Source organism: Symphalangus syndactylus, chromosome 6 (assembly GCF_028878055.3).
Source record: "Symphalangus syndactylus isolate Jambi chromosome 6, NHGRI_mSymSyn1-v2.1_pri, whole genome shotgun sequence".
Taxonomy (NCBI): domain Eukaryota; kingdom Metazoa; phylum Chordata; class Mammalia; order Primates; family Hylobatidae; genus Symphalangus; species Symphalangus syndactylus.
The window spans coordinates 113,619,879-113,633,467 of NC_072428.2; the positions used below are offsets into that span (position 1 = coordinate 113,619,879).

The 13,589-nt window shown below is 35.5% G+C and overlaps 1 protein-coding gene across 4 annotated transcripts in view; it reads right to left on the minus strand.

Annotated features, from left to right (window-relative positions):
- Positions 1-2,021: 2,021 nt before the first annotated feature.
- The window catches only part of WASL (WASP like actin nucleation promoting factor), a 75,064-nt gene continuing 63,496 nt past the window's right edge, over positions 2,022-13,589 (minus strand). Inside the window, exons 11-13 of one of the 4 annotated variants that reach the window (XR_010121594.1) lie at positions 11,182-11,272; positions 6,060-6,335; positions 2,022-3,407 (exon numbers count right to left, since the gene is read on the minus strand). Coding sequence is in view for 1 of the 4 variants with exons in the window: in XM_063642183.1 (XP_063498253.1) it covers positions 11,211-11,272 (62 nt within the window). In the remaining 3 variants the exon portion in view is untranslated. Of the gene's footprint in view, positions 3,408-5,301; positions 6,336-11,181; positions 11,273-13,589 lie in introns of those variants that run through there. The other 3 variants (XR_010121595.1, XM_063642183.1, XM_055283850.2) reach the window with 3 other exon arrangements.

Genomic DNA, 13,589 nt, shown 5'->3' on the forward strand with positions numbered 1-13,589 from the left:
ATGGTCAGATGTGGGCGGACATCCAGTCAGCAAAGAGTAATTCTTGTCTAGGCAGGAGTCATTACCACCTGGCCCTTGTCGTAGTGGTGGTGATGGAGGTGGGTGGATGTGTGGGACATGTACCCATGGGGTCCAACCAGAGCAAGAAGTGACCCAGACTCTGGCAATGGGGCATAAGGCACTTGACTACCACCCTTGACAGGGCAGGACTAGGGCAAAGGAAGCTATACTGCAGATCTGAACTAAAGTACAGGCAGGGAGCTAAAGGAGTGGCTCAGAGGGGATGGCTGGAGTCTAGGAACAAGAGTACTAGTCACTGGTCCTGTTTGGACAGTTCAAAAGAAAATAGCCTAGAGCTCCTTATAGAAACAAGGCTCTCCCCAGTAGAGGTAAAGGGATTGGAAAATGACGCAACAGGAAAGGAACGTATTGAAGTCTTGTCTTGTGTGTAACAAATCACTTGTCTTCAATTTTGCTTTTACATACAAATACTTATTTTGAATGCAAAATTTTTACATTGATCAAAAAAGATTGTGGTTGAGAAATGAGGTTCTAGAGGCAAGACTGGCCCCAAAAGTCTAGGACAGGGCAGGATCTATGCATGGAGGCTAAAGGGCTCCAAGGAGCATGTCACTAAGGAGCTGCCAACGTAGGCATTTCACTCTACCATCTCACTCTAACATTGGCACATTTTAGGGCCAGAGTTCTAAGAATATCTACATTCACTTGTGCTGACCCTCCTCCCTCAAAGACTCCACCCCTTTTCTATGTGAGATCTGGCGGCAGAGGTCAGGCTGTGTAGTCAGGAATTGCTGTGCAGGCTTCAGTTGGGAGGGTGTTTGGGAAAGTCAAGGGTTGACAACTGGAAAATGGAAGTCTGGTTCTCTAAATAAACTATCCAGAGGTGAAATTATAATCTTTAAAACCTTAACTCTTTGAGTTCATTAGACAAATTTGCAATCTAAAGCTGAGGGTTTCATTTAGATATATCTGTTTGTACACTGACAATGCTGCATGAATTTTCAGATGACTAATCACTTGTTCCAGATTGAAACACTGTGTGATTAGCTGTATAGCCTTTAGAACAAGTTAAACAGTTTGTTAGCAACACAACTTTTTTTTAAAGCCATATATTTAGAATGTCTTAAAAATTAGGCATGTTATTGAAATGTATACCAATCTTCTCACATCGAAAACTATAGTCACTAGCACTGCTAAATGTCTCTTTCTCCCTAAATAGAATCTCAGAAGATCCATTAATCACTGTTACATAAACACAAAAACAAATGATCTAAAGTCACTCTCAGATTACAGTTTGCAAGTTGTCCTTCCTGAATTTATCGTGAAATAATTCCCTGTCAAGCTGGGGGTGGGTTGGTGGCAGCACCCAGATTAAACCAATACATTCCTGTGAACAAATTATCCAACAAATAGCAGCTCAAAGGAATACTTTACATTGAGGGAAAACTGGAAAAATACAGCTTTTTTTTTTTTTTTCTTAAATTACATTTAAGGGGAAGAGTCAGAGGAAAAATATATTGATACCTATTTGTGAATGTCTTTCTAGAAGTTATACTTCAATCTTCTGCAGTTCTTGCTTTTTCAACATGTTAGCAATTTAGAGTTGTGGTGACTATGCAAGAAACCAGCAATGGCTGAAAATATCACATTCAACAGGAGCAAAGTAACACCAACTTTTTCTCTAAATCCTGCCAAGAATTTCTGGTGACTCTCTGCAGAGACACTCATAGAAAATTTAGCAGGAATCTTGACCTGTTAGAACTTGCTCGGATGGATTACAATCCTTTTGCCTCAGAAGCTGTCACTAATAAAAGCTGTTTTTAAGAAATACAAACTTTTTTTTTCTTTTAAGCAACAAATCCAAGTTGTTCCTGACCTCCCTAAATTAAAAATCACCATTGGGTTCATTCAGAAATATAAAATAAATATGAAATACTTAAGACGACACATTGGCAGATTACTCTAAATTCACAAAGAAAACTATGAGGTAATGCCAAATAAACTGTTATGTAATCATTTATTAAGCATGTGGGATTACTCAAACATACCAGTTACCTAATCTTTCAAGTGGAAAAAATATTTCATTGGTGGTGAAGTAGGGAATGGGGATCAGGGATGAGCAAACCAGATAAAATATTTTTAAAATTCTATTCATGTACTCCAAAAAATCTGGGGCTGTTCTAATCTTAAAACTTGCCTTAGTGGCTGCTGGTTTAGTTGCATGATTATAATGTATTTTCCTTTCTGTTGCATTTTTTTTTTTTTTTAAATCACAGTGTGACTGCATTTTTCTTTGGGTCTTTGCATGTGCATAAGCAGAAAAATCCCAAGTCCTCCACATTTGAAGTAGATATTGGAATAACCATTTTATTTTTGCATCCAGACCATCTCCGGTGTCTTAATGCTAGCTGGTAGGCAGGGTACTATAGTGGTGAAGGGTTTGTATTAAGACAGACTTTATTTTGAAGCCCAGCTCTGACATTTATTCGCTACTTAAATTTGTGCAAATTATTTAATCTAAGTTTCATTTGCTTTGGCTGAAATATTGGATATCTTACTCATATAAACCATTTCATGTAGCATGCAACACTTAATAAGTGTTCCAATAAATACTAGTTAGTATTATGAGAATTCTTTTCAATATGATTTTCCTCAAAGGAAAAACATTTTGGTGATGAAGGTCTGGGAGTGGGGTGAGTACAGCCATGGGACTTTTGGAAGCCCCTCTAAATGGCTTCATCGCTGTCATGAAATAGTCCAGTTTGAAACTAGGTGAGAGTCCACATACCATCACTTCGTAGAAAGGAGACAGGGCCTGAAGATGCCACCCTCAGGAAGTCAGAGAGCAGTCTACACTGGGAAATGAAACTAAGTGGCTCAATTGCGCCCTCTGGAAACTGTATTTTAGAAAAATACCACCACAGACTGATACACATACTGCTACTGCAAAGTAGGATGAATATTTGAAGGTGTTCTTGTTACTACTAACAAGAAGTCCATGAAAGTTTCACTGTGCACCCATCCTCCAATATCTATTCACTTACAAGTTATAGAACCCATATATGAAAAAGCAAATCCTCCTCTGTGCATTTTATATCCCCCCTCATTACCCTCTTAATACCTGCACTTGAAAACTAGTACTCATTGCTGTAACGGGGGGACAGAAGGAGGGAATGGCAGAAACTATAAAACAAAATTGCATTGGATAAATTCTCCAAGTTGTAAGCAGAATGAAGGTTATTACCATAATATTCAGAGAAAAAGTAAACCAATGCTTTGAAGAGAAGTAATAACTGAAGACTGAGAAGCAATGCCATAATTCTCTGAAACCTGTTGTTTCTTCTAGTTGCCTGTTCAACATCATGCAGTTTCTATCTTTTGAGATCCTGCAGGGAAAAAAAATGCCATTGGAAATTTAGGTCTTAAAACCAAACAGTTGAGAAAAACAGTTTTCTACATTTTGAATTTTATATAGCATGATTTATGTTCCTCCATAAGAGAGCCGGAACAGCTCTAGCAAGTTGCCTAATCCCATTGCCAAGGTGCATATTTAGTCAGGCCAGTTCTCCCACAAGAAATAGATATTCGTCTAAGATGCCACCTCCACCTACATTTCTCTGAATAGCATGTTGGACACAGACTTCTGCATGTCCAAAATTCCATGGTTAATGGTCCCTTTTTCTAATTATAAGAGAACAGATGATTTAGCTTTGACAAAATGATTAAAGGATATGTATTTCCTACATCAGTGACTTAAACTCTCATATTTAGAAATAAATTATGCAGCAATTTGATATGAACCATCCTGCATAAAACAGCCTGTAGTCACCAAATCTTCCAACTAGCCTGTTTTCACCACTGAACCATTATCAGTCTTGTGGGTAACAATTACAAATATAAATCTCCTCCTTACCCTTTTGTTTTGCCAACATTTTCCCATTAGATTAGATGCTGAGTGCAGTCACGTAAACCTCCCAAGAATCATGACCTATGGATAAAAAACTATTTCTCGACCTAAATGGAGTCAGCCACAGAATAATTTATGCACTAGTTCCTTCTCCTTGTACTTAGCAAGTTGTTTTAAATTTCCACAGGTCATGGTGGTTCTATAAATATTTTATATACATCAATATACATAAATGTTCTTGCCCATGCATACTAAGGCAATCTCTAAATAACATCAAGTAGCTCCAAGACTGGCCTCTCCAGTGACCTGCTAACGCAGGCTTTGTGTTTTTCACGTTTGGAAGTGGCCTGAGCTGTTGGTACACACACACAACCAGTGTATCTATCCAATACTGTGTCAAACTTTTCCAGCTGTCCTTTACTTCTCCACCAATGCATGCCTTTTTGCCATTCTTTCACAATTGGTCATGTGCACAATTTCTATCCCAAATCCTACTGTGTCAAGGGAACTTAATAAACTATAAAAACTTGCTAAGGAAGTGACAGAAGAAAAAAAATAAGCCTGATTTCTCAATGGGACTTAGCATTATATGGTCACATGAATTTCCTGTATGACCCCGATCTTAGAGATGTATTAGTACACAGAGAGATTTGTTTTATTCTGGGGTCTATTTCCAACTTACAGTAATGATAATCATTTGTTTGTTTCAGTATAGGACATTAGAGTAATACTTGCATTCAAGTGCATTTATCCATTGGCTTTGAAAACAAATCATACTTCTGGAAATTTCTGAAGACTCAGGAATATTAATTAGCAGAACATTTCCTTACATTTCTGTTCTTTCTTCCTTTAGTCACCATTTTCTATTAATATTTAAGAAACTTGTATATTTAAAAGCTTCCTGGGGAAAACCTTCAAAAAAAATTCCTTTACAGTTTTACAATGCCTATCTCTACCCTCAATTTTGTGGAAAATCTTACCAATGTGAAGATAGAGCGATAGTTTTTCACAAGTTGAAAGATACCCCGAAGTTTACTATGTCAAGCAGTTCATAAGTAGGATCATTACCACAATCCTAATATCACAAGGCAAGACCAAGATACAAAGATAAAGCTACACTGAAGTGTTAACCTGCCATGCAGTGGAAAGGGCAACTACATTTCTTTTTTCTGTGCATATAAGTTACCCTATCTTTTCCAACAACCTTTCAAATACCATTTAACAGTAGTACATAATTAGTGAAGTAGGCTTTGCAAAGTCTTTACAGAATCAAAACAACTCAAATGCACAATCTGTTGTTCCTAAGCTGGTTGAATGATCTTGGTTAGTATGATTTAGACAATTTGGAAACAAACAAAAACCACGAAATATACCGTGATTCCCGTAACGAATCAGTTTTTCCGCTGTTTTGAGTTTTCGGAAAACAAAGTGATGAAAGTGCTAAAGCAAATAGGGTGCTAAAGGGCTCATGTAGTGTGCGCAGACTACCTCTCTTTGCACAGTCTAACTGGCCTAAACCATGTCAAGTTAATGCAGTATGTTGGCTATAGAACTTTTGCGCACTGGTGCAGATCTCAAACAACCATCTGGCTCAGAATCTACTTGAACTTCCTAAACATCTCTGGGCAGCAAGTCCATTATAAGCATGTTCTATAGCATCCAGACATTCAACCATGGCCAAAGCAAGGCCTCTTAAATGGAATCATAAGGTCCATTTACTGGTGGGTTGGAAAGAATGTGGTTGAAATACTAGGGTTATGCTTGTATCTATAGCAAAGTTCAGAAAACTTAAAAAAAAAAAAAAAAAAAAAAACCCTTACACTTGAATGGTCAGGTGTAGTTTTGAGCTTTAGCTAACACAATTAAGGAAAAGTTTGGCCCTTATGCATTCACATCCTTGCTCAATAAACAAAACACAAATATGATCTCCTCCTCCAGAACTAGTTTTCGTCCCTCAAAATGGAGATTCAAATGCATTTCTTAATTCTACTTGCTAGCATTCCCCTGATCACCACAATATGCTTACAAACACAAACTCTCCTTTCTGTTCTCTGCCTCCTTAGATTCCCACCCTGGCTAAAAAAAAAAAAATTAGGTCAGTCGCTGATTTAAGGAGCTAAATTATACTTGCCTTTAAGACAACTATAGAACTGAGACATGAACAGCTTTGTTTTCCCATAGTTAACCGGACATGATAATGCCTTTTCATTTGTTTCTTGTATTTGTTCCACAAATATGAGATCCACATTTTATTTTCCTGCCTCTTTTCCAGTAAGGTTGAAATACATGCAACCAAGTTAGGATCTCCCTCTCTCTCATCAATAATAAAGCCAGGAAGTTGGATTTGAAGCATTGTTTGTCCTTGTGGTCCTTGGAAGAACTCCCGGTCTTTACATTGACAGTGCAGCTGTTGATCAAAATTATTCAGAAAATTAATAATTCTTAAACTAATTTTCTATCAGACAAGTTGACTGTAGACTTATGAAATACTTATGTCTAAGTAAAAACAATGCCTATAGTTTCTGTAAGAAACTAACAAAAATAATTTGGTTGTAGAAAGAAAAGCTCAACCTCATTTGAACTCTGTACTAGATGACAGAAGTGCCCTGTGATGACCAAATGCTTGGGCAATGTAGGATGACTGCTGCCAATGAGCCAAAATACAATCACATGCATCAGAGTTACAGGCTGGCTCCTCAAAGCAAGCCAGCTTTTCTGGTTAGAGATGGACACAGGATGTTGGCGGCGTCTATCAACATCCAGATGATATGAGAAAGGGTGACATTTGTAGCCAGAAACAAACTAAATCTGCGTTTATTCTTAAGAAAAGAGAAAGGCATACAATAGAATTATGGTGCATGAGAAACAGCAGCTGAACTAGTCAGATCTGGCTTCTAGTAGATACTTTAATTAACCTTGGGCAAGCCCCACAAGCACTGTGAATATGAACACCCTCACCTGCAAAATTAGAGAACAGGCTTGGTGGTGTCCACATGCCTCTGTTCTCATATAATTCAATGGTCTCCAAACGTCTTTCATTTATGAAATAAGTATGTTAGATTTAAATGATGTAAATGTGGGTGGGGACCTATCCTATCCACTGTTGTATCTTAATGTCCACCACACATTTAGTTCATAATATGATGATATTGATGCTTAAAAAATCCTTAAAATTAGGCCTTGATGAAAATCTTCACACATCTAGCAATAGCTAAGACAAGACAAAATTTAGGTCATGAAATGCTAAGCAATTCAAGACAGAAAATAGTGTTTTGTTCAAGTTCTATAATGCAATCTGATACTGCTGAAATTGAACTTGCTGTTAAATAGAAACTTTTTTTAAAAAAAATCCTAAGGTAGATTTTTTGTGGTTGTTAATTTAGGGACTACTTCAAGTTTACTAGAAATGCCCCAATACACAAACATCTGATTAGACTGAAACCACCTATAAACTACAATCTGTTACGTTTTACTCAAAATAATTGTGTGCTACTCTTATATTGACTTGTCAATCTTGATGGTGAGCATGGCCAATTTGGAGTCACACTGGACTTGTTTAATAGTAAACACTGTATCAACAGTTAGCACAATCTGTGATGCTTTTCTTTTTTTGGAAAAACCTATGGCAGATGCATCCAGAGACAAATTTTTCAATAGGCTCCTCATGGCAATGGAGGATGCCACGTATCACATACAGAAGTAAAGGCGGTAGCTGCAAAGCATGTTCTCTAACATATTCATAACAGTGTACTATACCTTTCCCAGAGGCTTCCTTAGAAAGCAAGGTTTTTGTTTTTTTTCAATCCATGAATAAATGACCAAGAGAATAAACAATGCTGTGTTTTGGAGGTGAGATGTGACAATGTCAATAAATGTGGAAGGTAAAATTTCCCAACTTTTCCATACAGGCTTTTCTATTGTACTATAAATAAGCCTTATCTCTATACTTGTCCTTTAGGAACTCCGTTTCTAAAACAAGAGTTATCTCGGGAATCCCCTCTGTTGATTAGATAAAAATGTGACAGAAACAATTCTTAGGCATATTTCACTTCTCTTTAAAAAATTCTTTTAAAAGTCTAATATATTCTTGTGTTCACATTTGTACAACAGAAACAACTTTTTAATAGAACGTATTACTCTTGAAATGGTTAAATTTGGCCAAAGCTCTTAAAAAGGAATTTTGTAGCATCCTACACTCTGAATTCCGCAACTCAGTTTAATCTTCAGACACCCACTTGTGCCAGGGTCAGTGAAACAGAAAATTCTATTTATCAAAAACAGTTTCCCGTTTAAAACAAGCACCCTCTTTGATATCATTTATTAAAAGCTACTTATGTCCCATACAAACTGCTATATTTGGCATTTATTGAAACTACCAATAAACTCCAATATCATTCTGATTCAGAAAACTTCAACATTTCTGCTATGTGGAAGAGTTCCAAACAATTTGACCTTGCAATGTCAATGCTCTGTAAACGACAGCAGTGGCTTCTAGGGGAGCTGCTGAGCAGCTGTCATGTTTCCCAACAGAACAGGGTGTAACATTCTTCTGCTCACCATGTTTATTTAATGGCACACTCTTAACTCTCAGGGCATGCAGTCTGCTGAAAACATCAACCATTAACATTGATCGCTCTGTGCCCTTCCCTAGACAGTTTAAAAATTTTAAACCTATTTTACTCTTAACAATAAACAAATGAAACACATTATTTTATACTATTTGGGTCAAATTAATTTTATTATGCTCCATGATGAATTGCCACCAGTGCAACATCCTATTCACTATACATTTCAAAAAAAGAATTCACATACTAAACAAAATTTCAGTTGTTTGAAAATGAAATGATTGAAAGTCTTTATGAATCTCATACATACAATATGTGGCTAGCTGAAATTGTCTATCACGTAGCATTTAGATATAAAAAGCCTCATGCTAGTTTGTTAAATGCAAAGGCTACCAGACGACCACTTAGCTGGAGAATATACGGAAGGCTTTCAGACAACGCACAGGTATAGTGCTGCTCACGGTGCAGGATGGTAGAGGACTGAAACATGCAACCTTACACCTTACTTGGTAAAGCAGATTTCGTCTTCATGCCTGGACTGAACTCCACAGCTGCTGTTTTTCAACAAATAGTAATTTAGACTTTTTGCAACAACAACCAATGTCTTTTTTTCTTTAAGAAAAAAAGAATAAACCAATTACGTTTGGCAAATTATATATCCATTTTACATGGTTAAAATTGTGCTTTGAACTCGAAGAATGGGTACTCTCTGCTGAGAGAAGTTCCTGATAAATATATATTATACCAAAGTCAGCTGGAAAATCTAGAATTTCTTGGCCAAAAGTTAAGAGGGATCTCAAATTGGCATTACCTTGAAGACATTTCTAGGAAATTAAAAATTTTTATATTGTCAAAAAGAAAAAAATTTTTCAATTAACATTACTTAAAATAATTATAATGTCCCATTTAACTTTTGTACAAACTCCTGATTTTATTGGTTAGTAGTTGTCCAGCCTCATCTGCACCAGATTGACTGAGCTCAAGCCACAGTAAAAATGATAGTAAGTAGAAAAAGGTTTCTAGCAGCAGAGGGCACTGTTGTTGCAAGAAACAAAAAGTCTAGACTCTTTCTCATGTGCTTAAATTACTCTTGCAAGAAAGATAACATTCTTTGAATAACTTAAGTATTTTACTGCACCACTTACTGCTTTCAGCAACAAAACCTTTTAAATTATTTCTTATGATAACTAGATGCATGATCACTAGAGATTATGTAATAAATGGTTAAATTCAAGCCACATCTTGCAGGTCCAGCCTGTCAAGATCTGCCAATACGAGATTTTGGTCGGTACAATTCTAGATAGCGTAATTTTTAGTTGGATATTGTGACTATAGTAATGAAATACATTTGGAACTACATTATGCATATGACTCAATGTGAGAAAAATATGTCTGTATTTAAATCAGATAATTTTCTACCTAAAATTTAAAGTAGGTAGGTATGATAATTAGCATTATAAATATGAAACAACCACCTTTAGGCAGATTAGTGTACTGTAGAGAGGCAAAGAAACCCTAATTTTAACACACCATTTAGTATGCATAACAAATGTGCAGGTTGTAAAGTTTTATCTTTAAAAAAAAAAAATCTATCATTCAGTTATGTGTTCCAAGAAATTTGACATTGGGACCACCAATCTTTTAAAAAAAATGTAACCCTTCACATGCTACTTGACAAAAACCCTCAAAAGTTATCCAAATCAATGCATGTTCGGTTCCGTGTCTCAGCGCATACCTTTGCCAACTCGATTACATTTTTATGGTTGGTATTTCAGAACACCTCAATCCACACAAAGTGCAAAATAAAAATCCTAAAATTCTACAGTATTTTAGTACTATTCTGATTTGTATAGTTTTTTTAACCAAATATTGGAGTTACCATAATATTACTTCAGTTCATATAGAATGAAAACTACTCCCTAAATCCCCGAAACTCCAACTTAAATTTTGTTCCAGAGTAATACCAAAAAAATTTTCAAAAGTTTTGCTAAAAAGAGCCTGTCACATTTGCTACAGCATAAAAATAACCTCAGTGAATAACAAGTATGTAAGGGCTCCTTATGATCCCAGTCTGCAAATACCACTGCTATACCAATAACAGGCAGTATTTCTGTAAGAGGTGTGTTACTCGTCTTCCCCACTAGTATCTCTGTAGTGATTTTATGTAGAGCATATTGCTAAAATTTGAGAAACTGCATCGGGTGTAGTGATGTCTACAGAACTGTGCAATGTATCAGCTTCAACATTCATATGTAGCATTGTATTCAAAATAAAGGGGCTAAAGAAACTAAGGTTTGCATCACTTAAAAAAGAATGTAGTGCTATACTAGATTTCTTTTTAAGAAAATTTAGGTACAGAAAAAGTAGGGTATGAAAATAGTGTTTTCCTTCTGGCATTATAAGTAAATTACATTAAGGTTTTTGTCAGTCTCACATATAGTATTTAAACTCCCTTGTTGATGGAATGAAAAATATTCACAAATCAAGTGAGCATCCTGGTGTAAACTTGCACACAATAACAGGGAGTAGCTTTGTAGAGGATTACGACAAACCTTTACAGATTAAATGAGGTATTGCACAGATTAAAAAAAAGCAAAAAAGGCAACAAAAATATACAGCAAATTGGTAGAACATTTACATGATAATTTTACAGAATCCACAGACAGAAAGTAGTGTTTAGTATTTCACCTTAAAAATATATATATATAATATATAGATCAGTCTTCCCACTCATCATCATCCTCAAAATCTTCATCATCATCTTCATCTTCATCTTCATCTACAAGAAAATCATCAAGACAATTAAAACATATGTATAAATAAAATGACATTACATAATTCTTGGGTGGTTTCTCCAATTATTTAACTCCTGAAACACAGATAATGTGACTCCCAGAAGAATCTAGTTACTAAAACAGTTTAAAGTGAATCTAAAGAAATATATTTATAGAGTATGATAGTAAACTAAAGATTAAAACAGGGCTCAGAAGACAATGGTTCTAGTTCCTTAATATCTATGTGACAAATTTCAACCTGTTAATGTATAAAATCACATCTGGGTTGACCTTTCTGTCACAAATCCAACTGCCTTCTTGTACTCTTCATATGGATTCTCAAACTCAAAACTTCTAACTTTTATTTCCTTCCCGTCTTCTTTTCCTGCTCCATCCTGGTCTGCTGCTCCATCTCAATAAATGGCATCACCATCCTGTCACATAATCAGGCCAAAAACCTAGAAATTATTATTACTTCCTCCTTTTTCACGATCCAATTACCAAGCCTGCTCTTTTTCACCTCTTTCACTGCTACTCTCCACACCACCATCACATCCTGCTTGGATTATTGCAACTCTAGAGTCTATTTGACTCAGAGCAAATGGAGTGATATTATTTAAATTCCAAGTTTAAAAAATATGTTGCTACCCTTCTTAAAGTCCTCCTGCAGCTACCACTGCTATTTGAATGAAATCTGATGTTACCTCCCTCCACAAGACTTACATGATTTGCCCAGTTATTGTCTCTCTCTCTCCCCAAACTTTTCTCATAATGTACTCTCCCTTCAAGTCACTCTCTCTAGTAAGATGGTCTCCTTTCTGTCCCTTAAACTTACCAATCTTATTCTGGCTTTAGAACTTCTGCAGTAGCTATTTCTTCTGTTAAACTGAATCTTTTCATCATTCAGAAACCATTTAAAAACTGCTTCCTCAGAGAGGCCTTTCCTGATCATCATATGTAAAGTATAGCCCTTCCCCATAATCAGTAACTGCCTATCCCATTTTATTTTCCTCATATCACTTGCTAATATCTAAAATTATTGTACTTTATCTATTAAGCTCCATGACAGCAGGGATCTTGCCTATATTATTTTTCACTGTATCCTCAACACCAAAACAGCACTACACATCAGCTGTTCAATAAATATTTGTTGAAGGAATATTTAGATGTCATCAGATTTTATAAGCATACTTCTATATTATACTGACTTTCCATATTTAACCTCTTTATATACCTATATATAAAATATGTATAAATATATATACCTATATGTAAACATAAACACATATACCTATATATAAATATATAAATACATATAAATATGTATATAAATATATATATAGGACCCATGAAGGCCAAGTATATAAAGTGGGACAGCAGATGAGTAATTGTACTTGATAATGATAAAGAGCCAGTACGACTACGTGACATATGTGTGGGTTACATGTACAGAACACAGAACAATCTTTTTCTTCTATTTTTCTCATGTAAAATTGATTGTGTGAAGGTAGTATTTGAAGAAGTACTGGAGCTCTAGTATTAGAACTTGAAAATTAACAGAAGCCCAAGAGAGGCAATGTTATCTTCTCTTAGCCCTAAATTAAGTTGTTACTTTTAAAACAATAATTATTTATTATTTATTTATTTAAGTCTGATGGTCAGCTCTAAATTGTCACAGAATTTATTTGGAAAGTTCAATTGAGTCTTGTTAATTTCTGTTTACTTTTCTAGCAAGGGAAATAATTTGCTACCAGATTTTGCTACACATGCTTCACAAAATTTACCTGGATGAAAAGCATCAAAGACACCTGACTATGCTGGCATTGCAGAGTGACAAAAGACAGAAACTTATCAGTATCTATGGTGAAGAGGAAGAAGTAGCTAATAATTCCATCATCAGGTACGACCACAGAAATACTAATAGTTAAAATAAATGGGTCTGAAAATAAGTAAAAACCAACCTATATTTTCATTATATTAGCATGACTATTATATATTATTTAAAAAAAAACACTTATTGTAGGGAAATATTTAGCAGAACTCACAGATACCAGCATAGAATACATGCTTTTTCAGAATCATGTAGTTCACAGAAGCCTTACATTTCTTTATGAATGAATGAAGACCTTTCTTTATCTCTTCCTAGCAAATAACCTCTAAACAAAGCTTGAAACTTTTAGATCTCATTCCTGTGACATCACTATGACATAAAAAATTCAGGCAGTTTACCTCATCTGTGAGGATTAGGGCTAAGAATTTAGGTAATTTTCATTGTTTTTAGAATTTGCTAAAGAAGACTATACCATAGACATAACCATAACT